Below are 27,800 nucleotides of genomic sequence, written 5' to 3'. Positions count from 1 at the left end.
GCATGTACAAACAAATTAGATAATTTGCTGTTGTTTGCAAGTCATACTGACTTGCACTGAGGTGAAGAAAAAGATGGAAAGCCTGTGTGTGAAGTGACTTCTTCTGTTATTTTTGGGTACCTTTTGTCATCTCTGAGCCTTTCTGCCCTGCAGTCATCCAGCTGGCAGGGGAAAAGGCTCGTAACTTGTTCAATTTCCACAGTAACTTTTAGCAGGATTTCTGATTATTATGGTGGTGGATCTGTAGGAAATCTACCCTCGTGCAAGGCAGCTTCATCCTCTCTCTCCTTGTTGAGACCTCCAACCAAACCGCAATGGGAACTGAGAACTGATGGAAAAAGGCCTCCCTGTGAGCGGTTCATCCTACCTTAATACACATCTTGTTTTCTTAGAGCTTAGCTTCTCCAGCCACAATGTGAGACACTAATCAAGGACTTATTCATGTAATTTCTAGGAGCAACTCAGGGAGATTGGTTTGAACAGAGATGTAAGAAGCATCTGACACTCAATACCATGTCCCTGCTAAATGTTACTCATACCAGTTGGGCTGCTCATCTTTGTAATGCAAGATTATTTATCCTGTAGGACAGAGTGATTTCAGAATGCAACAGGGTAATAATATTCATCTGTCCCTGCCAACACAGCACCCTTGAAATAACATTGGGAAGAGCTTATGTTGTTTTGATAGCCTGGCTTAGTGTGATGCCATTGTAATGCCTCAAGTGGCTACAGGATTTTCTGGCTATCTGAACATCTGTTAGGACTGTATAGCACCCTGCAGTTTGAGGGAGGAAAGACAACTCCCCATTCAGACTTAGTCCAGGGTGATGGCCTGGCCCTGAAGCAGGAAGATTTTGCTTTTCTCCATTGCAGCATCAGCTGCGTTCACTGCTTTCGGACATGTGAGCTTTTGGGGCCTGGCCAAGGAGAAACATTCTCAGGATGTTGAAGCTGCAGGTAAGAGGTGAGGCTGGAATGTGTCTCCTGCTCTGCTTGGGGCATCTCCAGGAGGCTGAGCCCAGACCCTCCTTCCCCGCCTTGTCTTTGAGCATAAGTCCATTCGCTTTGGCTTGGATGTTATCTCATGCTGTCATGGGTCTTGGTGAGGGGTGAGTGACAAAAGCCAGGATATCACGGTCCTGACCTTTTCATTGTGGAAGCCAAAGTATTATGACTCTCTGGGCTTCTGTCCTGGTTTCCGAAGGAAGCGGGTTTGCGTCAATGTGGCCTGTGTGCGCAACCTCTGGTCCATCTGTTACTCTGTCTCTTCTATTGACTTTTAAACTCATTGGCCATTCTTGGCCCAGTTGGACCAAAGTCTGGAGCTCTCAAAGATACCAAGTTCCTACTAACTTTGTAAAAATGGACAGCTTTAGAGAAGAAATAGTCTTTCGGTCCTTTCTTAGGAAGAAAGCGGTACAGCTTGGGCTCAACTCTTGTTAGACACCAGAAATCCCCATGTGAGAGTGTTGTCATGAGAGTCCCTGACACTTCTGAGGGAGCCTTGGTTGGAGAATGTCCCTTATGCATGCAAACCCCATTTGTTGGCACAGATGTATAGGAAGCTGCTTTGTTGAGGAGTGACATGTCCATGTCATTGGTACCTACATGGATAAGCAGTAAGGGGTATTACTGCAATGCTCAAAATTTGCAGCCTCATTGGGCTGCTGGGGTGCCATGCATAGATGTACAGTGCTTTCTTACACAGGAAAGGTCTTGTGAAATTCAGATGGAAGTCCTTGCAGAAGGACAGAAGGCTGGCTAGGCAGAAGGATGCAGATTTATATAGTAATAATTAGAGAAGAAATTTGTTACTGCTTTATGAGCTGCCTGTGCTCTGCCCTGTGCTTTCCATGGTTTTGCACAATCCAGTTTTACTGCGCATATTATTCTGAAGACTGTCTTACTTAACCAGGGTTTTCCTTTAACAAATGACAGACTTTGTCCAAGTAAGATACACGGTTATCTTGTCTCTTGCACGTACACCACCGTCGTCAGTGCACACATTCATATTTCTTATGATTTCAAAACCAGGCAGTTACTCAGGAAACACCAGAACTGAGACTGCTTGCATTTCTCCAGTAGCCCCTTTCCTTTGAGCAGATGTACCTAATGACACAATCATCTACTATTTTTGTCACTAGTCCGCTCCCTTCATCCAGTGACCAGAAGGCTCCTGCTCTCTGGATCATTACTTTTCCTTCTGAGAGTGTGTCAAAGCAGCAAAGGGCTGAAAGAAAGCTAATGTTGTGTCTCTATTTAAAAAGGATAAATGTGGTGCTTGGATAATTATGGCAGCCTGACCTTGATCCTTGTGAAATAATGGACCAGCTGAGAAAGACTCTATTAAAAAAGAATTAAAGGAGGGTAAAATCATTAATGTTGATCAGCAGAGATGTGTGGACTGACTTCAGAGGCAGAATAGTCCTAGGTTGGGATCAAGCTCTCAACAGACTTGGGTCATTTCCCAGCACTGCCTGTGTGGCCTTGGGGGAGTCACTTTGCTCCCGATCAACGGGATTCAGCAGCAAGCCATGTGAGAGGAGGTTAGTTATCTTCATTTAGATTCTGCTTTTCGAGTATCCATCCACTCTCTGGTCATCAGCATCGCACTCTAGCCTTCACAACACTGAAGCCAAGGACCCAAGAGGTTATGGCAACTGAGCTAATGATCTGCTGTTGATCTGTTGTACTCCCTTCCTCCAGCAGTGATACCACTACACTAACATCACTACACTAATCTGTGCAAACCACCATTGAAGTATGCAGCTACTAGAGTGCACAGAGCCTAAACAGGGCCAAATCTCTTCCATAGACTGAGCACCAGCCCCCAGGCCAACCACCTTTTCCCAGGCACCAGAATCACTTGCAATATCTGACAAAACAGAACTGGTATTTGCTCCTGAGTGCATGGAAGACTCTTAACTAGAAAGGACCCACCAGAAGTGACAGCGATGCAAGGACTCAATTATTTCTTTGTCGTCTCTGCAGATGTTTACACTTCCTATAAATCCTGTTGCTTTCCCCTCATCAGCTGCCTTTAAAGTTCTGAGCATTTTCTTCATGTATTATTACTTTTGCTGTGCCAATAAATAAGCACACCATCAATCAAACTAACAACATTGTAAACTTAGGAAGTGCAGATAAAATATATGGTGCATTAAAAAATTCTTTGACCGGGTGAGCTTTTTTGTAGCTGGTTTGATTGCTGCTGGTGCCGATGTAAATTTGGGGGAAGTATATCCAGAAATTTATGGAGCTTGGAATCCTGCCTACAAAGCATTGACCTGATTCCACTTTATAACCTAATAACGTTCCCCAGCACTGTTCGTGTAAATTTTAAATATAATTTTTATGATGTTAAGAATTAGTGGTGTAATAATGTAAACACAACGTGGACTGTAACTCACCCCTTCCCCTCCCGCACTGGGAATGCCGAGCTCCTTGCTGCTTAGTTCTCCAGATTATCCTGGGGGTGGGAAGTTGTGCAAGAGTTTAAAAGTGATTCATCGAAGGAACCAGCTTGTCAGCCCTGGAGCCTGAAGCCCTCTGTTTGCAGCAGTACAGCGTAGCTGCTAAACAAGGGTCTGATTTTGCTTGTGTGGTGTCACAGCCCTGACCTTGGGTGACCCTGCTGAGGTGTGAGAGAGAAGTTCAGGCAACATATTCCAGGCAGTCCCTGTTGCCTCTCATCTGCCAACTTGTTGTTTTCCTGCTTTTTATCCAGGTGAAATCTGATTCCTCTAAAATCAATGACCAAAAAAAAATTTTTTTTTTTTGTTTGCCTGTTTTCCCTCTCCTTTTTCCCCTTCCTTCCCTTCCTTTTCTTTCTCTTTCCCTGTTCTGTTTTGGTTTTAATGTTTTTTTAATCTAATCTAACTAACAGAGCATCCAGATGCTGTGGTCTAGATATCTTTATAAAGTAAGTCCCAGTCCCTGCCTCTAAAATCTTACCCTCTTGACTTGATTACAGCACAGATTGGGAGGGTGAGAAAGCCATAGGAGACACAGGGAAAATGGTACATTGCAGCTCAGTAGAGCAGACGAACAAAAGATGTATTGTATTTACATAATATGTGAGTAAATAATAATCTGAGTATCATTTCTTGTGGGGTCCCAAAGGGCTTGAGTGAGTAAGTTATGGCCCCCACTTACTTAGATGCAATTTGTGGTCATGTTCCTTCCAGGCAAGATGGCTTGGGTAAGGCACAAAGGTGGCTGCTGAATGAGGGATACTGAAAAGAAAGTCTTAAAAAAAACCCTGAAGTTGAGGGTGAAGAAATGGATTTTGATGGGAGGAGAAAAGGGGAACTGGATGCTTTGAGATGAGTAGTGGAGGAATTGGTGGTCGTGGCTATGTCTGGTCCTGAACGGAGATGAGTCCTACTCTTCTGGGAAAGAAAGGGTGAAAATTCATTGCCAAGAGCTGAGTTTATCTTGCCAAAGATGCCTACAATGCAGTCAGCAATAGGTGAGCTCTAGTTTCCTTCTGTAGAAAGTGGAGATCCAGTCAATGCTACCAGCAATCATGAGGGAGCAGTATGAAGGCAAAGTAGAAAAGGTTCACTCAGCTGAATGCTCTGCATGACAGGAGATGCACAGGGGAAGACAAGTGAACTGGGATACCAATATAAGGTGGAGACTGTTGATAGGTGGATGGGTCATTGTAAATTCACAGATGTTTTACCTGTTCCCATGTAGGTTGCCTACCAGTCAAAGTAGATCAGACTCATTTTCTTTTGGAAAATACTTTGATGAGACTTGGGCTCATGATCCTGGTCACAAACAGTAACAGGGAGTGAAACTGTACAAAACAAGGCTAGAAGAAAAACCCATGCAATATCAGAAGACTATGAAAGATCCCTACATGCTTCAGTCCCTAGGAGAGGATGATAACTCAGAGTATCTGGTCAGTGTCCAGCTTATACTGGAAAACAGCATGGTGAAATCTCCATGAAATCATAACTATATATGTATGAAGCACCATAAAGGACCCAAACTAATTAGTTCAGGGCTAAGACCACATAGCCTCAGAGAGGTTTCATCGCCCTCTTTAGCAGAATTCTCATGATGGGTCTCACTGGGGACTCACTCAGGTATAGCTGTGATGAGGGCCATAACACATACGTGAGAGAAAAGGAGAGAAAGGGTTCTCATATTTCTGAGACTTCATTATTTCTGCAAGCTACAGGAAAACACATTTGCAGGCATTCTATGAGGAGTTATAAATAAAGAAAATTAAACTACCATTGACCCAATGAGTACAGCCCATTTGATGCAGTGTTTTCACTGCAAAAGCTCTCCGACTTGATAACTGGCAAAATTTGGTGATTTGAGGTGTGCATCGCTGCTGATACGAGTAATTGGCAAGGGTGGAGGATATTATTTTAAAGAGACTGACTCATTCGAAATCATTTAAGGAATAGAATGAAGCTGCACACAGAAAATGAATCAAGAGTCCGCTTTCAAATGTGTTGCCCTGGTACAGTTTAAACTGGATTTTAGCTCCTCTGGAATCTGAACCAGCTCCCCTTAGAGTTGGGGGAAAGGCTTAATTTATTCTATACCAAAGACAAAATGGATGGGATTGTGCCCTTCGTTGGTACAGTTGTTGGCAGTGGATGTTTTTATTTCCCCTACATCATGTGAAAACCGTGCTTTTCCAACCTAGGTGATGTCCATTGCAGAGGAAGGGTGAAGAGAAACTGCCTCTGCTGGAAAATGCCCAAGATAACTCTTTTTTAAGGACCCTTCTGCTTGGGTCCTGATTGAAGGGTCTGCTCTGAGCAGGTTGATGTTTTACCCTCAAAAATACAAACCTGCCCAGGCACCCAAAGCTTGACACAAGCTGTAAAATGAGTACTACATTTGAATTTGAACCGAGAGCGGTCCAAGCTCTGAGGTTTTATGCAGTACATCACCCAATGAAATTGCCTTTTTTGCCCCCCCCCCGTTTCAATTAGAAAGAACATTAGGTCAATCAGATAAAGCCACATTGGGAGGATTTCCTCTTTATGGCGCTCGCCTCTTCAATTATCTATAATGAACTTCCTCACAGTACTGCAAAGCTTTTTATATGCAAACGAATCCTGTTTTGGGGCTGCCGCAATCACTGCTTGTTAATGAACTTGAAACAAGTGTTATCGGAAAGGTTACAGCACCAGTGGTGGAGGGGGACGGGATAAAGCTAGACAAGAAAGACCAGCCTGAAGAGCTGGGATTGGCCTGCAGGTAACATAGTGGACTATCTCCAACCCCCATCCTCCAGCCCCCTTCAGAGGCTTTTCTATTTGACAGACATCAAGCAAAATGCCCACTCTTGGGAAATGGCTGCTCAGTAGCAGATAGGGCTTTCCCATCCTCCTATTCCACTGATTCACTCTGCCAATGCATCTCTCTCTGAACTCCTATAGCTGGGGAGAAAAAAAATTGAGGTGATGTTGCCAAGGTCTTTTCTTATGCCAGGAGAAAGAGAAGGAGCTGATTCAGAGGCCCCAGGACATGTAGGGCAGGGGAAGGGGAAGGGTGAGGGGGTGTTGAAGCCATATAGTCCCAAATGGTACTTATACACGGTATCTGCTGGCATGATCAGAACTGGAGATTCTCAGTCTTGTTTTAACATAGCCTAGGTCACCTCCTTCCCCTGCCCTCTGGGTTTTTATAAGTCTAAGTCACCCAGGGTTAGATTATGCCTCACTTTCTCATGCTGAGTAGCTACTTAACCCTGCAGCTAGCCTTAACGCTGGTGTGCCTTGATAATGTAGGATCATTGGACTCAAGGTTGGAAAGACTTTCTAGACTGCCAAGCCTTGCCCTTTTGTCAAGGCAAACACTTCTGTGACACTTTAACCATTGTGTTTCAGCATTAGTAGTTCCCTGGGGACATTTCAACATGGGACAGGACAACAGCAAGAGCGGAGAGTGTTGGAACAGTGTGTAGCTCCTGAAGCACTCCTGAGGGTCAGACACAGCCTCTTTCCACACTGGCTGTGCCTTGTGCATGATGACATGTAATGCAACTTCCACTGCTCATATACTCCTGGAGCCTCCTCACACGGGTCTGCTTGTTGAAGTGCCGCTCAGCACCAGGATCCCCAAAACAGCAGAGAATCGCAGTGGTAAATCTCATCACTGCAATGCAGTACCACGTGAGCTTGCCACCTCCAAGCCTTACACCATCCAGCCAGGTTAACGTGATGGCCTATTAAGCCTCAGTCCTTGGTAGCACTTATTAAGCTAGGTCTTGTTCCAGATTAGCCCAGACAAATGGCCACCAGACCCAAGATGGTTTACCTCCGTCCAGCTCCAGTGACTGTGTGCTTGGCTGTCCTGGTTCTGGTGTTAACCTGGGCAAAGCCAGTTGAAGTTCATCAGCAGCTGTTAAGTATTTACACCGTTAGCATCACCCTATAAGTGCAGATGAGAAATCAGGTTGCCCTGAAGGGCTTTTCAGTCTGGCATCCCCACTAGGACAGACAGACCGACCCTCTTTGGGGACTGAGGAAGGCTTTCGGACTTCACTGCAGTGATGTGCTGGGTGATTACTGGATTTTCTTTCTGCCCCTGGCCATGGATCGGCTCATACCCACAGTGTGATGATTGATGGCTCTTGTAATTCTATTTCTGGTTGGTGTAACTGCAGATGTTACACGTCTAATCCATTTCTTTATCTTCCTAAGCTATTTGCTTCAGTAAGATGCTTCTACCATCTGCTCTAACAAGCTCCTAGACTCTCGTAAGCCGTAAATTCCACTTTTGAGCCCTTCAGTCCCTTTCCCTACTTTCCAGCCCTGGATCAGTCCAGCCTCCTGCCATCCCTTGCCCACACCTACAGATTAAGCTTGCACCTCTTTATGTAAGTTCCTTGTCTCTGCTTGCACCAACTGGACCTGACTTTAACATTGGGTGAGACAGGCTGAAATGGTGTTGCTCTCTGCACTGGACAGGGTGGCTGCTCTACCGTGGTGCTCTACGGAGAGCAGGCAGTGTGCCAATAACAGTGCCGAGAAGAAAAAGAAGGGACAGGCTTCCTCTTGGCAGGTAGGAGTTGAAAAGACTTAAAAGAGGGGACAGCCAGGCACTCACAAGTGATCAAGACAGCGTAGTCTGTGCATATGGCATGCTTATGTTTTGTAGCCTGTTGTAGCATTTTTTTAAGGGATCCCATTTAAAATCAAACTGCCTTGTATTAGCCAGGCGAATGCTGCAGTAATTTCCTAAAGAGTTGATAGCTTCCTAGAATACATGAATTTGACAGCTTGCAGTTGTCTGATTGTACTATGAAGAAACAGTTCATTGCTACTCTAACTAAAGATGTGCAAATTAATGAGACTTTGAATACAGCCTTCTACATGGCAGCTTTGGGTGCCCAGACCTCTACCTGTGCAAGGGACTCACCAAGAGGCGCTGGATTAGCAGCATCCATTTAGCATTGCTCCTTTTGTGAAATGGTGGCAAGCCTTTCCAAGGGACCTCCACACATTGTGTAACAGTTGTTTCTTGGGAGCTGGATCCATCTGTAATAAATATTCTGCCCGCTTCTAAGCCAAAACAAACTCTCTTTTTAACAGCCCAGACTCTGTAGCTTACAACGTGTCTTGCTGGAGCAAGCTAGAGCTGTGCCTTTTGTACAATGGTGCACTGGCTGTTGGGGAGGCAAGGAATTATGCTCAGGTTTTTGCTTTATTCACTTCTCATGTCATGGCATTGCGACTGGGCTAAGTCCCTGGAGGGAGTACAATTGCTTTCCCACTACCTGGTTAATGGAGCAGGTATTAAAAAGCACCAGAGGTAGCTTCCTTGGGTCCTGAGGGTTGAAAGTCTGTCCTGTGAATAAGGGAGATAGGAAAGGATGGTCTGTAAGAGAAATCCTTCCTCACCTGTTTGTCTGAGCCTTCCTGGTAATGCACCTTGAATACCCTTGTAATAGGCGGAGGCCCAGGGAGGTGCAAAGGCTTTGTAATCGGTTGAAGCAAAGTGTGAAGTGGGAAGGTTGAGAAGCAGCAGAGGACTCCAGCTGGGGCTGGGAAACCCGTGTGCTGACTTGGCGCGTTGTCTTCTCTCTCCCTAGGACTGTCCCCAGTTGCTACAGGCAGAGAAGATCCTGGTGCCGGTGGAAGTGATCAAGCCGATCACGCTGAAGGCCAAGAACCTGCCCCAGCCGCAGTCGGGCCAGCGAGGCTACGAATGCATCTTGAACATCCAGGGCAATGAGCAGCGGGTGCCCGCTTTGAGGTTCAACAGCTCCAGCGTGCAGTGCCAGAACACTTCGGTGAGCCAGCCCTGCGTACTCGGGAGAGATGCAGGGGCCAAGGAGGACCAGAAGTGCCTACAGCGCTGCCCTAATGGGATGTGGGGTTTTGTGGCAGCCCTTTTTACCTTATTGCCTGCCCAATTCCAGCCACAGTCAAGGAAAGGCTGGTTGGTAGCTTGCAAACTGCCCTTTTTGCTCTTTAGGCTAGCTGGTGTCACCACACAGCAGTTGCTTCTGCCCTTGGATTGCGGCATTTGGCTGTGCTGAGGCACCTTAGCCATGACGCATAGGCATTAGTATCAGCTTCACCTGCCCATATCCTCGCAGTGTCACATCCTTGTGTCCGTGCAGAAGGGTTTCCAAAGGGACATGTGTTCATATCAACCCTGAGAGTTAAGGTTAATATGTGGCGTTTTGGTGACGGGACATACGAAACCCCGTATAAACAATCTGACGAATGCCAGCATGTAATGGGTCAAAAGAAGGGTAAGATGCTGAAGGCTTGAGTCAAACCCTCCTCCAGCCCCTGACTCACTGCATGACCTTTGGTAAGTCTCTTTGCCCACCTCCGCTTCCCCATCTGCAGTGCAGGACCAGTAACCCCCTCCCAGGGAGCCTGTGGAAGTCACAACGGTGTTGTCACCGCAGCAATGCCAGTTTGGGGGGCAAACGCTGTCATCTGCCAGGAGCTGTGCATATGTGCAGTGGTGGTCTCTGCTTCTCTGGAGGTTTCTCCATGAGATTCACGTCTCCAAGATGAGTATTTGAGTCATTATCATTGCTGGTACTACGAGATGATTTATTAGTCAAAGAGCTAATTACAGGCTTTAGCCACTTCACTGCAGCTCTGCCACTCCATGCCGGGCAGCGCTTGTTAAAATCCATCACAACATATCCTGCTGCATTAAGTAGCGTGCTGAAGATTATAGGCAGTTCACACATTTTATGATCTGTTGCAAACAAGCAACTTCCCAATGACACTCTTGTATTTATTTCTTTGTCCCCCTCCCTCCCCCTGATTTTCATTACTGGTTAGTGGCCTGTGAGCATCCAGGTTTGAGTTTTCACAGAAATGGATGGCTTGAGAAATTAAGGCGGCATTACACTTTTTTAAAAAAATATTTCATTTTACAATGTGAAAGCCTGTGGCTAAAGGGGTATTATATGGACCTGGGCAGAGTCTACATATCTGTCCAAAGAGTCTTATCAGGGAAGAGAGCAGCCATCCTTTAGAGTCATGAATTCTCTGGCACACATAGGCGTCAGCATGAATTATCTTAGGATGATTTTAAGCATAATTGGGCTGAGCAGGGGAGTGACTGCCTCAGTAGTCCTGGAGGGTCCCTCTCAGCATCTGAGTTTGTGGTATCCAATAAATGAGCCTGGGTTTGGGAGGTAATGGTTACTATTCCCATACTACCTGCATGCTTCAAGAAGTTGCTAGTGCCTAGGACCAGACAAGCGGGCTTCGATGAATCCCCAGATGCATTTGCTCAAGGGATGCCCGAGTGCTGCGGCAGCACCATGTTGATTTTACTGATTGTTTTCATGCCAGAACACTCAAGGCTAATCCTGAGCTGCACAGGGTGGCAGGGCTGAGTCTCAGGCTAATGCAAAGGCACTCCGTGACCTTGCTGCTGTGTGGTGTCTGTAGGATGCCTATCCCATGTTTAGTGGTGGCTCAGGTGGACCGCTCTCTTCTCCAGGGAGAGAGGCTTATTTTGGAATAAACTCAACTCTTTTCTATCCTGTTTTCTGCCTCCTCTCTCCCTCTTTCTCTCCCCTTCCCTCTCCCTCTCCCTCTCTTTCCTTTTCTTTTCTTCCCTTTTCTTCCAAAGGTACTTTGACGCTGTGATTTGAGTTCTTTTTTTTTCTTGAGAAATGTTATTTCATTGTTGCTCTGAATTTGCCAGACACTGAGAAAAAGAGATGTGGAAGGGAGAGCCAGACAAAAGAAAGAAACATTCACACAGATACAAAAAGGGAATAGAGAAGCCCCGGCTCTGTTAGAGCAGGTGGCAGAGGACACAGACAATAGGAAAGGAGTGCTGTAGATATGTCTCCATCATGATTATTTCCTTCCCTGCCAGAATTAGCATTCAGTCTGGAGCCACTGCGATACAATGAGCCTCTGCTCCAAGGGTCACCTGGCTTTAGAAACAGCCGTATGAGCTTGTTTGCAAATTGAATCAGCCCCCTTTGACAGAGCTTTTTACTCAGCAGAGTTGCTGGATGAGACACTGAATGTAGCACCTGCATTGCAGGCTTGGAGAAGGTCCAAAGGAGGGTGGGAGGATGTGTTGTGATGGTGTGTCCCTGAAGGGATGCTATCCTGCCAGCAGATCTTTCTGTTGGTGATGCATGCTAGACTAAGCAATCATTCTTGGCTTGTTTTCCTTCATAAGCCTCAAGATCTACCCCCTCCCATCGTGCGCTAGGCACCGATGAGCTCAAATTCAGCTCTTGCAGAATAAATTCAGCAAAATGCGGGATTTTTCCTGCTTTCATATGGGATAGGATCAGGAAAAAGCCTTAATTCTTGCTCTCCACTGCCTGGTCCCTCAAGATTTACACCAGGGATCAGAACCATCTTAAGCAGGCGCTTTACTAAAGGGCTCCAACTTCAGTTAAAGGATGCTATAAGGAGACCCAGGTGGGACCACCCTATCTGATGGTGTGTCAGTAATGTCATATCCAGCTCCGAGGCTGCCTAGGTGCTTGGTCCAGTCAGTAGCCAGCTCTGTCTCTCCCCCTGTCTTTCCTGGAGATATTTCATTTGATAACAGCAATAAGTCACTGCAGGCAGCATGCTTTGGGACAATTATTGTTCTTGTCAAGTGGTTTGAGACTCTCAGCTCTGGGCTTTGTCCTCTATCACACCACCCAAGGCATGCAATTATCACTCAGAGAGACCCTGCCTGCCATTCCTTATTGCACTTATGATAGCTCTGCCGACAGTCTGGACACAGAGTGATGGGAGGAAATGAAAAGGAGGAGAGCTAAGGAGGCATATAAATAAGTAAGTAAAAACATCAGCAGGAATGCCTGAAATTGCTAGATCTATTAGGGCAGAGAGCAATCTCCCCAGTGGGAAACAGTGGGAGCCCCAGCACTTGCAATCAGCCCGATATTAGCAGCCTTCGGCATGAGGAACAGGGAGATGGGTGAGAGATGACCCACCTGACCGTGCCACGATCATTGCCATTACCTGCTTCAGTGACTAAGCCCACATTCTTGCTTGGTGTGAGCCTGCCCATTGCCTGGCCTTGCACACAGAGGCAGCGCACACTGATTTCTAGCAGTAAAAACCCTGCTGATAATTTGCCTCAAGTCCTTCACAGGTCTGTGTGGCGTGAGACCCGAGATTGTACAGCCAAAAGTGCTGTGTAACTTAGGAATAGGAAAAGCAAATATGTTATATTTGTCACATCATTGCACTTGAGCAAAAGATCTCAGCGGCGTTTGACTCTGTGGTGTGGCTCACACAGTGGAGGGAGTGATGAAAAAAAAAAACAAACCCCAAACAAAAAACAGAGCTGGGAAAAAATGAGGAGATATTCACAGAAATCGTGGGAAAACACACTTATGGGTGGCCAAAGGAAGAGAAGCATGGGGCTGTGAGTTATACATCCACTTCTCAATTATTATGATGCATTATTATTACTTATCTGCATTCAAATATCACAGAGAAACTCCAAACATGATGTGGGCTCTGTTGTTGTGGGTGATACCCAGACATAAAAATTCAGTCCCAGCTCTGGGAAGCAGAGAGTCCAAGGAGATGGGATGACTGTGGGCAAGAAGTTTTCTGCCTACGGTTTATGGCTGGAAAATTGATGCAAAGAGGGATTAAATGACTTGCACAGGATTACACAAGGAGTTGGTGGCAGAGCCAGGTACAGGAATCAGTCCTCAGGCCTGAGCTGTAATCACAAAAGTGGTGTCAGGGAAAACAGACTAACGCTAAAATACTGTTAAAATGCTGTTTGTCTGTAGATGTTTCCCCGCTATTGGACACGCTTGAGGTACAAAGAGGAAATGTAACCGCTCTTGGTTTATCGTCCTAAGTGTGCCCAAGCCAAACTCCCAAAGGGCTTTACCCGGTGATACAACATCCCAGCAGGATGCAGCAAGAGGTCAAGTGTGGCTGTGGATTTGCACAAACTGTGTGGCTGAGAGTTCTGTGAAGATAAGTTCCTGTAATGCAGGGTGCCTGTAGTAACGGGATGCCCAAAAGAGCCAGGAATTCACAGACTTTTGAAATGCAAAGTATCTTTCCATGAGGGCAGCTAATGTTTGCATAGCTGTTGTAGAACTGACAGCTGTGATTTTGCAGCCATCCTCTCAGTCCAAAGGTAGTGAACTTCATGAGACAAACAGTCAATGTGTTTACAGTAGCTTGGGTACGATATGTTAAACCGCTAACGACATGGCAAAATGGCCAAGTGATGTGATGGGCTCAGCCCATGTTGCAGGAGTATCTGATACTAGCAAAGATTTTAAGAGACAAAGAGCTGGTACCTGGGAGTTCAAAACACACTGTGCTGTTCTTGTGAATTACAACAGCTCCTTCTAGCAGCTTTTTGCCATTTCCTGATGAGAGCCAGTCTGCTTTTCTGGAAGGGCAGCCTCTCTTTCTCAGTTTGAGTCTCTAAATTGCCCATAATTTTCTGCTTTGATTTGATTTGCATGGTGGGAATCCAGATTTGGCAGACTTAGGGGTCAGATTTACATCTTTTGAGTGCTTTTGCCTGTGCTGGAGAAAGTAGTGCAAGGCAATGTAAACATACAAGCCCTAATGGTATGAGTGCTCTTAGCAGGAGTATCCGGGAAGCTCTGCTGTCCTGGAGATCGATACACCATCCCTTTTTTCTTCTCTGAAACATATTTCCATCTTATTGTTACAGCTGAGCGAATCTTTTTCAAAGCCTCCTATTGAGTTCAGTGGGCTTTGAACAGGGGTCACAATGAGTTAGCAGCTCCTGTGGTCTGAAGAGGACGGAGCATTTACTCACTGCTACTTTGCAAAACGCTCTGTTTTGCTGCCGTGCAGCCCACGAGCTGTCTGAGCAGGCTGGGCATGGCAGCGTGAGCATCCTCGTTCCAGCCCCCAGCTGGCTTCATCCTTGGAGCTCTTCCATGGGGATCCCATTGTTTATTCCCTCGCATCCGTTTCCAGTTCTGGATCAAGTCTGCTGAGTTAACAAGTTTAATATGTGTTTGCCCCTGGTGCCACAGACAGATAAGATCTAAAATCCCAGCTGGGCTCCTGCTGCTGGCGCTCGGAGCCTCAGCGGGATGAAAGGCTCTGGGGACTCCAGCTGCCTGTCCCTTGGCTCTGCTAACAGCTAAATCCCAACGCGCACATAGGGCTCTGCTGAGGCAGAAAGTAGCGCTTTCTTAGGCACCTACAGACTCAACTATCTGACTTACGGGTGACCAGTGGTTCTGCATAAATGCTTTTTCCCATTCCCAATCAGCATTTGCAAAGTGCTGTGCAAAGCAGGAGTTTGCAAAGCTCCTGAGTGGCAGAAGATTAATTATTCTCTACTTTGCAGGAGCTCTCCTTCCCACTCCTGTCTCCCCATCCTTGCTCCTAGCTCCAAAAAGCTGTGAAAAGCCAGTGTTGTGAGTCCAAGCGGCTCTGCATCATCTTGCGTCTTGCTGGCAGTGACACCGAGAAGTGTCATAAAAATGCTAATACTGAATGAGACTGGCGGGTACAGTCCTATTGCAGAGGACTCTGCTAACCTGGCTGCTGTTTACTTCCATGGTAACCACAAAGCTTATACCCATAAATACCCTACAACTAGATCGTAATCACAGGGTCTTGCAGATTAGTGGCTAATTGTGTTTAGTTTGTCCAAAGAGAAATTGCCGTGCAGCTAGCACTCACTCTGCCGTAATGGAGAGAAATCACCATATATGATTTCCTCCACAATTATATGGCAATTAACAGATACAGAAAAACCTACCTCTAAAGGCTCAGAGCTTTGGTATCTCTGTGGAAAACCACACTGAGACTTTAAGTGATGGGGAACCCTTTAGTGGTCTCTAAGACATACCCAGCCAAACCAGACAGCTTACTGAATTATATTTAACCTCGTAGTGGGGAAAACTTCTTTTTCTTTAGAAGTGGGAGTTTGTCCCGCTATATATCCCGGTGCAGTGGCAGATTCCTGATCTCAGGAGGGTAAATCCTTATGAAATGTCTCTGCCCTTCTTGCCTTGTTCTCATTCTGTCCTTTAAGCCACCACCTCCTCTCCCATTATGAGGCTTTTTGCCTTTTGGTGAAGTGTTGGATGGAAGCTGTTGATGGAGGTGGGCAGTGGGATCTGACGGGCAACTGGGTGAACCCTGTGTGAACTGGCTTATGATAAACCAAAATCTAGCTGAAAAAAATACACTAAGCACCATGTGTCAGAGAGCTTTCCCAGTGGAGAGGGCCTCCAGAGATCAGCTTCCATTTCCTTCATTAAGGCCAAATATGTGTACCTTGACTGTGCCTGACAAGTGTTTGTTTAAGTCTGTCCAACTCTCTCAGAAGATTTCTATAGCTTTCTTAATACATATTTGCTGGAAACTGGATACCCCCTACTCCAGCTGAAGCCTTTCTGGTTCTGAGTAGGGAAAAATAAATGCCTCCTGGGGCTTACATATGTAACGAACTCTATCTAGTACATCCCCAACTGAGATTTGCTTGGGTTTTTGGCAGCAGTATGGCATTGTTGATTCACAATCTGTTTGTGATCTTCAGTAGTCCCCAGACCCTTTCCTGCAGCGCTGGCCAGTCATTCCAATTTCACATTTGTTTGCATTGATTTCTCATATTGAAGAATAGTCAGTACTTGCCTGTATTGAATTTCACTTTGTTGATTTTGGCCCAGTTCTACAATTCGTCAAGTTTGTTTTGAATTCTTAACCCTGCTTTTGGATGTTCTTGCACTCTCTCCCAGAACAGTGTCATTCATGAAATTTGTAGTCTATCATCCAAGTCAGCAGTGAAAATACTGAACAACGCCAGACCCAGGACAGTACTCCATTTGAAACACCCTTCCAGCCTGACATTGAATTATTTGACTTTTTTTTTTTTTTGGCAGCTTTTGCATATACCTTATGGCAGCTTCTTTTAGATCATATTTCCCTAGTTTGTTTATGGGAATCTCCTGTAGGACAGTAGCAAATACTCTACTGAAATCAAGATAAATCACATCTGCTGCCTCCCCTTTAACCACAAAGACATTAAACCTGTCAAAAAAGGAAATTAGATTGGGTTGACACAATTTGTTCTTGACAAATCTATGCTGGCTGATTTTTATCACCTTATCATCTTGCAGGTGCTTATAAATTGATTGTTTAATAATTTGATGTACTTTCTTTCTGGGAAGCCAAGTTAGGCTGACAGGTCTATAATTACACAGAACCTCCATTTTCCCCCCTTTTAAGGTATTTCCATGATATGCCTGTTCCCTGCTTTCTGAGACCTCACTCAGCTTCCAGGAGTTCTTCAAAATATCACTAGTGAAGATAACCTTACATACACAGTCAGAATCTACGGAATACACAGCAGAGGTATATTCGGATGGTAGACCCACAATGCATAATGGACACCTTAGAGATGCACCCAAGAGTTGGCAAAATATTCTTCAGAGCTATGCTCAACACCTAGAAGGTAGATTTCCAAGATAAGCCCCATCACTTAAATCATGGAATATTCACCTAAGAGCTAAGGAGGCTATCGAGAGGGGCATGGCTTGTTCTGTCAAGAATAACAACTTTTAGAGGATCCCGTGGCTTTCTGGCAGGTACTGGTGATTAAGGGTGTAGCTGACAGCTCCATTTCTCTTGTTCATAATTTGCAGCACCACCTCTTGCTTCGTCCCATCCCCTCACCACCTCTGGGCACCATGTAAGTCTGGGTTTGAGGGGTTTTTTTGTTTTTCCTCTCCCACTTCTAGTATTCCTACGAAGGGATGGAGATTAACAGCCTGCCGGTGGAGCTGACGGTCGTGTGGAACGGGAATTTCAACATTGACAACCCAGCACAGAACAAAGGTAAAGAGTTATTTCAACTTGTCCTTGGAAGCGGTAACCTTAGCAACGGGCCGCATTGCTCCCTACACTTAACAAAGCCGCCACCATCTCCCCGTGCTGTCTGGTGCGTACTTGTTCTCTGCACTCTGCAAATTACCAATTTTTTGTGTGTGTGCTTTGTGTCCCCCCCCGCCACTTCTCTCTTTGCACCTGAGAAATACGACTCTCCCTCCCACTTGTGTTGCTTTCCCTCTTCCTTCATCATCTTTGCCTCCTGCTTCTCCCCACATTTTTGTGTCTTGTTTTTATGCCCCTCCTTCTCCAGCTTTCTCCCCCTCTTTATTTCTCCTGCAGTGATGCTCTTCAAGTTAACATGCCAGGAGATTTTGCGCTCTCTGCTCAGAGGCAATGTAGTAATGAACAGGGGAAGGGAGAGGGGGAGGAGAAAGGCTGCAGCTCGCCGTGGGAAAAGTCTGAACAAAATAAAATGATAATGGCAAAGGACAGAAAACCACCTCCTGCCCAGAACCTGGCTCTGTTTAACTACCACCGATGGCCCAGGATTGATGTGCCCCTCACAGAGGGATATTGCACATCCAGCCACAACCCTGAGGCAGGCATTTTTGCTGGAGATGGACGGTCCATTCACATTTTCTTCCTTTTTGTTGATTACCCTCAGCCACCCTGAGGCCTTTCCCTCTGGCAGCCTCTCCTCTCTGCTGCTGTGCATTTACAGCTCAGACCTGCAGACTCTCTCCTTCTCACATCACCTCTCAGAAGTTTCTCCCTCCCTCGCTTTACCGTCTCTTTTCTTGGACACCTTCCACATGTTCTCCCACTCCATCTCTTCCCATCAGGTACTCCCATGCTCCTCTCACAGTCACCCTCATGCTGAGGGGTGGTGGGTGAGGTTTCCACCAACACCACATTGAAGCTGGAGAGCAATACAGAAGGCAGCTCTTCTCCCTTGACCCCTTCTTGTCCTTCTCCCCCTGCACCCACCTCTGTGATGTCTTTCTCTGCTGGCTCGAATAGCCCGTGGGTTCAAATAGCCAGTCTGAATGCAAAAGGTCCTGCGCTGACCTCCCCAAAACTGTGGCTCTTCAAGGTGAAATCCACTCAGTAAACACAACAGGCTGGAGACCCTTGTCTAGCCCTGGCATCCAGCATCGTGGCACAGCCAACTGCTCTCCATGCTGAAGCTGTCTGCCTTCTCTCCTTCTCTCCAAGCTGTGCCAAGGCATTGCCAGGACAGTGCTAATTTTCTTGGGCCCAAACCGTGCCGTGGTCTGTGCTAGCCTTTAACAGTGTGGGTTGAAGATCAGGGTTTGAGCTGGCTGGTTTTGTCCCAGTCCTGCTTAGTTTTCTGCTACCACTATAGCCCTGAGTGTTCCTGAAACAACATGGTCCACACCAAGAGAGTGAACCTTTTTTTGGGCAGTACTGAGCTGTCCTAGGTGATGTAGGAGTAAAATCAATCTCATAATCATGATGATTGTGTCTTTAGGCATGCCTGTGCTGGTAACATAAACCAGACCAGGGATGAACTCAAGAAACATCTCTGGTGCTTAGTGTTTAGCACAGTCCCTTACAAGTTCTTGGGTTATTCAAACCCAAAAGGTTATCAGTAATGACTAGGAAAAATTTGGGAAGTGGCACTGGCTGGTAGCTGTCCCAAATGAGTAGTTTGGATGATACCATCATGTTTGGGGCCAAGAGGAGAGTTTAGGCATGTGCACATGGATATACCATATGGAGGCGTACCACATGCTCTCGAGGACACAGAGTTTTATTTACTGGGATAAATGTAGTGGCTACAAGCAAACACAAAACCCTGGCAGGGCTCTGGACAGTGCTGCAAACAAGCAGACCTTCTTCTCTGGAAAACTGAGAGGGAGAGGCAGAGGCAGGATTAAACCCAGTGCCTTTCTAAGTGCAGTTGCACTGGGGTACACTGCCTCCAAGCAACTAAGATGCCACTACTTTCATAGCCAGCATCACATGCGCTGGGCTGGCAGGCTGAAAGGCTAAACTAAACCAAACCTACTGAAGTACCTACAGAGATACTCACTGATAGCATTGCAAGCAGAACAACTCAGCGAATTTGAGGAAGTCTAACAGAAAATTAAGGAAAGGTCTGTATCCCAGGAGGCCTGTAGCATACTGTGATTGACAGCTGTTTTGTAAACTTTTCTTGCACCCAGCCTGGAGAAATAAAAAGTTTCTGAACATTTCCTTGCATTGGGCAATACTTGCTGACTTCTGGGGTGCAGGTATGAAGAGACAGCCAGAGCTTTTCAGCACACATATCCAAAGCCTTTGACCTTTGGGATTGTGTATAGTAATAACCACGGACAAGACTTTAGTCACCTACTGACACAGCAAAACAGAAGCACAAAGGGAAAATCCCCCATCTTATAAAGAAAACCACCAACACACCCACAAATACAGAAAAAAAGCAAGTCTCCATCTTCAGGGAGGAGACTTTTGCTATCGGCTCCCTGTGCAACCCAGGCCTCAGTTTACACATCTGTAAAACAAGGATAAATAACATGATCTTATTTTGTAGGGGGACCGCAATGGTTTTAGGCTTTATCTGGAAAAAAAGCTTTGACTGCTGCTAATCACTTAGCAGCCCAAGATGGAGCTAAGCATTAATCATTGCTGACTGAATTGGAGGAGGATCAACTTAGTACTTCGAAGTGTAAAGCAGACTGAATTTCTGGAGCAGAAGAAGGGGGAAAGGCTGGTTGTGAATCCCTAAATTCAGCCTTATAGTGAACCCTTGTGGATTTGCTATTAGGATTTCTGTTAAGGGGGAAACCTGAGTGGCATCATCTTAGCACACAGTTCTGGGTAGTTTCACACCAGACAAATCCCCAAGTTTAAACTGTAGGTGGACCAGCTCTAGGAAATTGTTTTAGGATGAAACGCTGAGGCTGAGACTGGTTATAGGTGGCACTGTATGACATTCAGATAGTCTCTGGAAAAGGTAGGGACTGAGGCCAAGTCACTGCCCGAGCACCTTTCCCCCCAACCTCCTGCTTGTAGCCCCTCACCCTACTGAAGGCAGCATCCTTCGTTCTGCTCTCAGCTTCCAAAACTATCTTTCATGGGGGATGAACTCTGACAAGTGCAGTCTATGTCAAGAAGGATGTAAACATTTTTTCCCCCAATTATTTACTCCCCTGGAGAAGTCCCATCCTGCCTCTGGGACGAGTAGCCCAGAACACCTTCCTCTCTCTCGCTCCTCATTCTGCCCTCTGACATCCCACCACTCTCCCGTGCTGTCTGCATCTCTCAGCTCCTCTCTTTTTTCCTGTCCCTGCAGTTCACCTGTACAAATGCGGGGCCATGCGGGACAGCTGCGGACTCTGCCTGAAAGCCGACCCGGACTTCGAATGTGGCTGGTGCGAGGGGCAGAACCAGTGCACGCTGAAGCAGCACTGCCCAGCCCAGGACAGCCAGTGGCTGGAGTTATCCAGCACCAAGGGCAAATGTACAAACCCCAAGATCACGGATGTAAGTCATGGATCTGCAAGAAGCTGGGGTATTCCCTCTCGTACCCTTTCCTTGGTTTATTTTCCTAATTTGTCTTTGGGTTGGTGAGGGGAAGGTCAGGACTGAGTTCTGCTGGGTCAGGCAAAGCCCCAGGCAACCTTGGGGAGGGGAGGCCATGGTGGCCTTCAAAGGTAGGCACACAACTTCACGTGTCTACAACACAGGGGTGAGCAGGGTGTCAGAGTTCTCACCATAGTCAGTGTGGATGTGAATCCATTACACAAACACAGGCTGCTAGTGCAATCTGAGGAACAGCGGAGCATCTGACCTGCCCACGCAGAGCTGTCAGGTGTGATGTGAAGCCTTTAGGAGCAGCTGAAGGTGAGACAAGATGCTCTGGGGCTTCTCAAATGGATGGTGTGAAGGTAATCAAATGAGCCCAACTGTCTCTTGAAACAGCCTCTCTGGCCAGCCTGGCTGAGAAGGAGATGTTGAGTGATCCCAGAGTGTTTTGAGCTTTTCTGACAGAAGGTCAAGGAAGAGGGCAGGTTGTACTTCGTGCTTCCCGGCAGCATGACGTGGACAAAGTCAATGTCCAGAAAAAAACAAGACTCCACTGACTCCAGCAGAGTAACGCTCTTCTGTTTGCCTGGCTGACTTTGCATGGTGAAAAAAGTCCCCATAGAGCAAACAAAGCCCTGTACAGGTGTCAGCTTTCCCTCTTTGAAGGCTCAAGGAGGAGGCAGGATCAAGCCTGGACTAAATGAAGCTTGGAACTGCCCTATTAAGTGACAAAGAGAGAATGAGGGCAAGGCTGGGGGGAAGGATCTGCATCATAACGGTGTTCTCTAGAAGGTTTCCTGTCGAATGTGTTGACTGGGCCAAAGGAAGAGCTGGGGCAAAGGTACAAAGGGGAGATAAGAAAATAGGAAAACCATGGAGAGAGGTAGCAGAGAAAGGGAAAGAAGGCAAGGGAGGGAGATCAGGCCTCCAGTCTAAAGTGATTTTTGTCTGCTGCCTTAGGATGCATTTGCCATAATGATGGGCACCATATTCAGGGTCGCAGGGCAGGCAGCAGGACAGATCTGAGCCTTGATGATGAGGGCTACATCCTTACCAACAACCGCCTCCTGCCTGCAGCATTTCTCAGTCACCGTGCCTTTGTTAACATGAGCACCCTTTCAGGGTGGCTAGGGCCTTATTCTGCAAATGAGAAAAGTACAGAGGAAAGTGAGACAGGGAAGAGAAAGGGAAATGCAAAGGAGGAAAATCCAGCTTCCATGGTTGCGGTTTAATATGAAACATTGGGTGGATTATTTTCCTAGAAAGCAAGAAAGGCTTTTTCAATTGTATTCATTTAAGAATCAAAAAATGTGGGTGCTATGGATGAGCCCTAAACCAATGTCCATTTGTGAAAGTTTTGTGAAAACAAAGGCTGGATAGAATCTGGTTTTCCCAGGTGCCATTGAAAGGAGTCCCTCTTACTGTGTTTCAATCCATCTTCCTGCCATCCGTCAGTCCCTAAAGTACTGACTCAGTTGGACTGCTGGAGTGCCAGGCTCATCCTGACGTTTCCAAGGTGGGGGCCTCCACCCCACTTGGATTTATCTGTGGCTGGTAATTTTGAGCCCACCTGAACCACCTGAAGCTGTGAAACCAAACCCAGAGACAACTAGAATGAGCAGCTACTTCTGAAAGTCCAGCTTTGAGGCCTTGAAATTTATAGGGGACTGGATGAAACCTTTTTTTAATCTTTTCAGATTCTCACACCTTTGGAAAGATTCAGAAATTTTGCACAGATTCATAGAATTTGGTATTGGGAAAGTGATGGATGACCAACTAAAGCACAAGTCCAAACCACAAGGACCCGACCATGTGGTAGTATGATGTTCTGAAGGTCCATCTGCATTTCTCTGCCATTCTTTGACCCCAACCCTGCATCTACAGTCTCTTTATGAAGTGCAAAGCACTCACTCTCCACCCTACAGCTCCAGAAGGGACGTACTCCTAATTCTGCTGGCATTTCCTCCAACAGCTCCCAAAGCTCGAACAGATCATTGCAATATTCATTCATGAAATATTCCAACTATCTGGTGCAATCATAAGTAGCTCTTGGAAAGCCTTTTTCTAAGCCATTAGCATGGAAGTAATCTCAAGTGACTGGATATATATTGCAATTAATGGTAGGGCTGGAGCGGTTGGTAAGAGCACGCACATTTGGGCGAGGAGCCAGGGCAGTATCTGTGCAGACAAAGGAGGAGAAACAACACGTGTACTCGCCCTTGCACAGGCACCCACACGCACCCAGCACAGAGCTTCCCATAACCTGTACTTATTTATTAGCTCTTGCATTTATATTGCCACTCAGTGAAATTCAAGGACTTACAGACTCGCTGAGCCACAAAACCTCCTTTAAGAGTGACAAGCTGCAGCATTAGGCTGATACGAGCGGAGGGCGTAAATTGCGATGCGGTGTCGCAGCTCTGGGTCTTCGAGGGAAAGCTGAGGCTTCCTGGCAGCTTTTGTTTCCCTGCCTGTATTTTCCTTTCCCAGACTGACAGGTCTCGTTCCACATTTTTGCACCTGTGATAGAAACAGGGTCCTTCTCTCTCGCTATGAAACCAGTGTGGTAACACCTTTTTCTTGTACGTAGCTGTGGGAGTGTGATGAGTTGGGGTTAAAAAATCTCCCACATGCTCCTGGGAGAATCCCAAGTCCTCCCGTTTTAAGGAAATAAGTGGGTTTTGAAGCTGGCCTTTACAAATTAAAAATTGCACAGGGAGGGGTTTGGAGGTGCTGTGCTGGCTTCACACTGGGAAGTCTCCTGTTGACGCTTCTTGAGCCAGAGCAAGAAATTTTAAAAATCTTATGCTTTAGACGGAGGAGGATCATAATGTTTCCACTGAGTTTTTTGTGACTTCTGCAGTGAAACTTTTGTCTCAAACTCACCCCTAGTTCTAAAGAAAAGGAATTTTCTAGCAAGATGTTTCTTTTCACCACTGTGCCTTCATTTATTCAGGGTAATGGCATTAGTTGTATGAGAAAAAAAGTCCTCTTTTGACCTGCTATGAGATGTACTGCCCATGCTAGCAAGCTCTTTCAAGCATAGGTGAGCCCTAATTAACCACAGACCTATCTTGCTAGACACCTACCTTACTCGAACAAGTAAAAACCATTTGATGGCAAGTTTAATACCACAAAACAGAACTCAGTTCTCTTAAAAAATGTGTCTAATACATAAGGAAATAAAATAAAATACAGGAATTTTAGTTTATCTTTCTTTTTTCATTTTGAGTACGTGTTAGATTGCATTTGGTATAGTGATATATTCTAGCCTTCCAGCATCATTCATATAGTGTTTTATCAGGAGAGGATTAACTGACCTCAGCAAAATAAGTATTATTTCAAACAGCAGACTTTGCTTGAATAGATATTTATTAATGATTCAGAATAAAAATATTTTGGAATTGCCATTTTTAGAAAATAGTTCAAGTTTTCAATGTTGAGTCCCCAGCTGAGACAATTGGTATTGTTTTTGCCTGGAATCGAAATTTCATTTTCGTTCTCATTTTTTAAGATACTTTCCTTATTTCCTGGAAAATAACTACAAATGCCTCTCTCTTTCTTTCTCTCTTTATCCATTTTCTACTTGTCTATCAATCTCATCACCACAGACAATCCAAAGGTCAAATCTCTAGCCAACCCAAATAACCATTTCACCCGTCAGATTTATGAATGTTGTGCTATTTTCTTTTTAGGACTTAAGTATCTTGTTGACTTTTGGAGTAGGAATAAGTGTGCCATGGTTCTGATTTTGTTGGCGCAAGTGGTATTTGTTGTTTTTTTGGAACTGAGACTGGGCTGCTGCAGGGATCTTGTGCTGCAGAGGTTGTGTATGCTACACGACCCTACGGGTCCAAGCAGTTGTCTGTGATCATCTGCTCTATTAATTTGTTAACCTCTGTTGGTTCCCTCTATAGTCAGAGCAAAGACACACTCATTCAGGAGGTGGTTCACAGCACCTAAAATGAAATATCCTAAAATAAAATACCCCCTAAAGGTGCCAGGTTCTCTCTCCTTTTATTAAAGATGGACCTTCTAAAAACTGGCCTCTGGGTGGAAATTAGGCTAACCCTGGTGCCAGGCTCAGTGCTGGGAAGCAGTCAAGAGCAGCCCTGCTCGTGCCAGTGCCTTGACTTTCCCTGCCAGTCTGACTGCTACGCGAGGGTCTATCTGCCAGCCCTAGATTCCCAGTTGGCAGAGCCATCGGCCGGCGGGTACAGACCTCAGACAGGGAATTCCCCCTTTCTCACTGCAGAGAGAGCCTTGCCAACGCTGGCAGATGGCAGCCATGGCATCCTGAATGGGCAGCCGGGAATACCCTTGGAAAGCAATGTTTGAAGCCCATTTCAACTAGCCAGTTGTATGGCAAAACATTTGGGCACGGTGAATAATTGGAAGGGCAGAACTGAGACAATTAAGGGCCAGCCCCATGATTTCTGTGTTGTTTCAATGTTGAGGAGACAACTCCAATGCTAATTTCCACCTGGCTCTGAACAAAGGTGATGGATGTGATGCGGAATGCTTTCCCATGTACACAACCCCTTTGCATGGGCCAGAAATATTGCACAGAGATAGACAGCTCTGGGTGTAGGGTGAGGCTCTGCAACGGGAGGGAGAGGTGAGCTTTGGAGTTTGGGTGGTGCTTTGGCTCTGCTGCCCAACACAGCCGCTGCTGAGCAAGACACAGCGATCCTACCCCTGCTAGGGTCTGGTGAAGGTCCAGACTGGGATGCAAACTTGATGCCACCAGCCACCAGATTGGTTGGGATAGCCACTCATCTCATGCTGGGGCTCAGGGGCCTCCCACCCCAGAAATTTGTTGTCCTCCCACCCCACAAATTTGTTTTCCATGCTCCCATGCCGGCCCTTCCCCTGGCCCCAGCTCTCCCGTGAGGGCAGCTGGAGCTCTTTCAGAAATACGTGTTGGCACACAGCAACTGCTGCTGCTGCTGTCTCGATCAGCGTCCACCTACTCCGTACCTAATCTGACATGCTGTTTCTGTTGTGTCTTGGCTGTTTTTTCAGGTGGACGTTGTCAGCTGAGTTTGTGATGTATGACCAACACCTACCTGCAGAACAGATCAAAAACTCCATGTGCTTTGGGCTGGGAATTTAGGATTTAAAGTGACTGGCTGAAGCCATTTGTGTCCTTTTCGTGTTCTTTCTCCCATTTCTTTCCACCGTGCCTCTCTCCTGCCTTTCCATGGCTCATGTCTATAAAGCGCAGAGCTCAGCTGCACAACCAGAAACCCCTGCTCCTACCTAGAAAACGTCTCCTACTCATCTCTGGATGTTTTTCAAGTACTTAAAAGAGAGTAAATGAGATCTGAGGCAGATCTGGGGAGATCTTTGTATAGTCTGAGGTTGGGGCATGCGTGATATATATTTGCAGGGGAGCTGGACTGAGTGATGTATCTGGAGTAGGCTTATTCCCTCAGTTGTTCAGCATTCATAATTATGAGTCTCTCTAGTGGTCACAAAGAGACCTGATATTGCCTCTTCTTTCACCTGAGAGGATGCTGATGTCTTTACATAGGTGGTTTGATTATTCTCCTTTGTCTTGACTTGTTTCTCCAGATCAATCCAGTGACGGGCCCTCGCGAAGGAGGGACCAAAGTGACCATCCGTGGGGAGAATCTGGGGCTGGAGTTCAGAGATATTGCGTCTCACGTCAAAGTGGCTGGAGTGGAGTGCAAACCGCTGGTGGAAGGGTACATCCCAGCAGAGCAGTAAGTTGGGTGTGTGGCAGACAGTGGGCCACAGCACACCTAATAACAGTCATTGCTACCTGTAGGGTCTTCTAAGTAGTCCATTCCACCCAATCTTGGAAGTGAGGAATGGAAGATGCCATTCCTTACAGCTCAGGAGCAAATAATCCGTTTATTACTGTATTTGGATTGCATATTTAGATAATCCTCACGGCATAAGCCCTGAAGTTATCCTCTGTTTTTCACATAACAGCCAGCACAAGGGTGTTCAATTCCAGTTTGGGGGGCAGCAGTCCCAAAAAGCAGCTGACTACGTGAAGGAGTGATCATTAAGCCTCAAGGCTGCAGAGCTGTCCACCACGCAAGGCTGGAGGACAGAGGGACCCGCTGGGGTCAGACCTCAGCCCAGCATTTGTCTGTATATTTATTTAAGTGAAGCTGTGTTGATTTACACCAGCTAAGCATTTGCCGCAGCAAGTGCCAACAGCCAAAAGCCACCACTCTTTAAAGAATAACTTAGTCCACAGTTTGGACCCTGGATCGGAAAGAAGAGGACAGGTTAAGTCTACAGTCCATTCGCCAGCAATGTGGGCTGTTTACTCCAATTCCATCTTACCCAGACCACCAAACCATCCCTCAAACCTTGCTTTTGGTTCGTATTTTCTCCACAGGATAGTATGTGAGATGGGGGAGGCCAAGCCCAGCCAGCATGCCGGATTCGTGGAAATCTGCGTGGCTGAGTGCAAACCAGAGTTCATGGCGAGGTCTTCACAGCTCTACTACTTTATGGTAAGCTCCTGCGAGAAGTTCTCCTTGGCCCTGAAGGTCCCTGGGCCCTGGTCCCCTTTGCTGCATCTATCCATTGTCCTTGACCATATTCAACCTCTAAGCTCTTCACTGCCGTTCTGAGTGCACCAAGTTGTTCCTTCCATTTCCTTTCAAATCTCATTATGAGCAAAAATAGCTTGCCTAATTAATGTTTTAACAATCTAATAATAGTCCAAATTATTAGTCCAGTTACAGTTACATACAGCCATGGTCCAAATTAGTACAGAAAAATCCTCATTAATAGTTAAAAATGCTATCCAGGAAAGAAAAAAGAAAACGAAAAAAAAAAAAAAAGGAAAAGAACTTCCCTAGTATCTTACTTTTCCCGGGTGTGATATTCACCCTACCAGCATCCGTCCAGGCCCTACAGTTGAAAGCACCGGTGTCCTCCAGGAGAAACATGGGGGTTGCC

At 46.2% G+C, this 27,800-nt stretch overlaps 1 protein-coding gene across 2 annotated transcripts in view; it reads left to right on the top strand.

The window, feature by feature from the left end:
• Nucleotides 1-27,800, top strand: part of PLXNA4 (plexin A4) — a 461,691-nt gene that overhangs the window by 357,857 nt on the left and 76,034 nt on the right. For both annotated transcript variants that reach the window (XM_052790137.1, XM_052790138.1), the window contains exons 10-14: nt 9,071-9,271; nt 17,213-17,309; nt 20,620-20,810; nt 26,430-26,581; nt 27,232-27,349. In XM_052790137.1, coding sequence (XP_052646097.1) covers nt 9,071-9,271; nt 17,213-17,309; nt 20,620-20,810; nt 26,430-26,581; nt 27,232-27,349 — 759 coding nt within the window. The remainder of the gene's footprint in view (nt 1-9,070; nt 9,272-17,212; nt 17,310-20,619; nt 20,811-26,429; nt 26,582-27,231; nt 27,350-27,800) is intronic.

Source organism: Harpia harpyja, chromosome 6 (genome assembly GCF_026419915.1).
Source record: "Harpia harpyja isolate bHarHar1 chromosome 6, bHarHar1 primary haplotype, whole genome shotgun sequence".
NCBI lineage: Eukaryota > Metazoa > Chordata > Aves > Accipitriformes > Accipitridae > Harpia > Harpia harpyja.
This window is presented reverse-complemented; position numbering and strand designations above follow the sequence as displayed.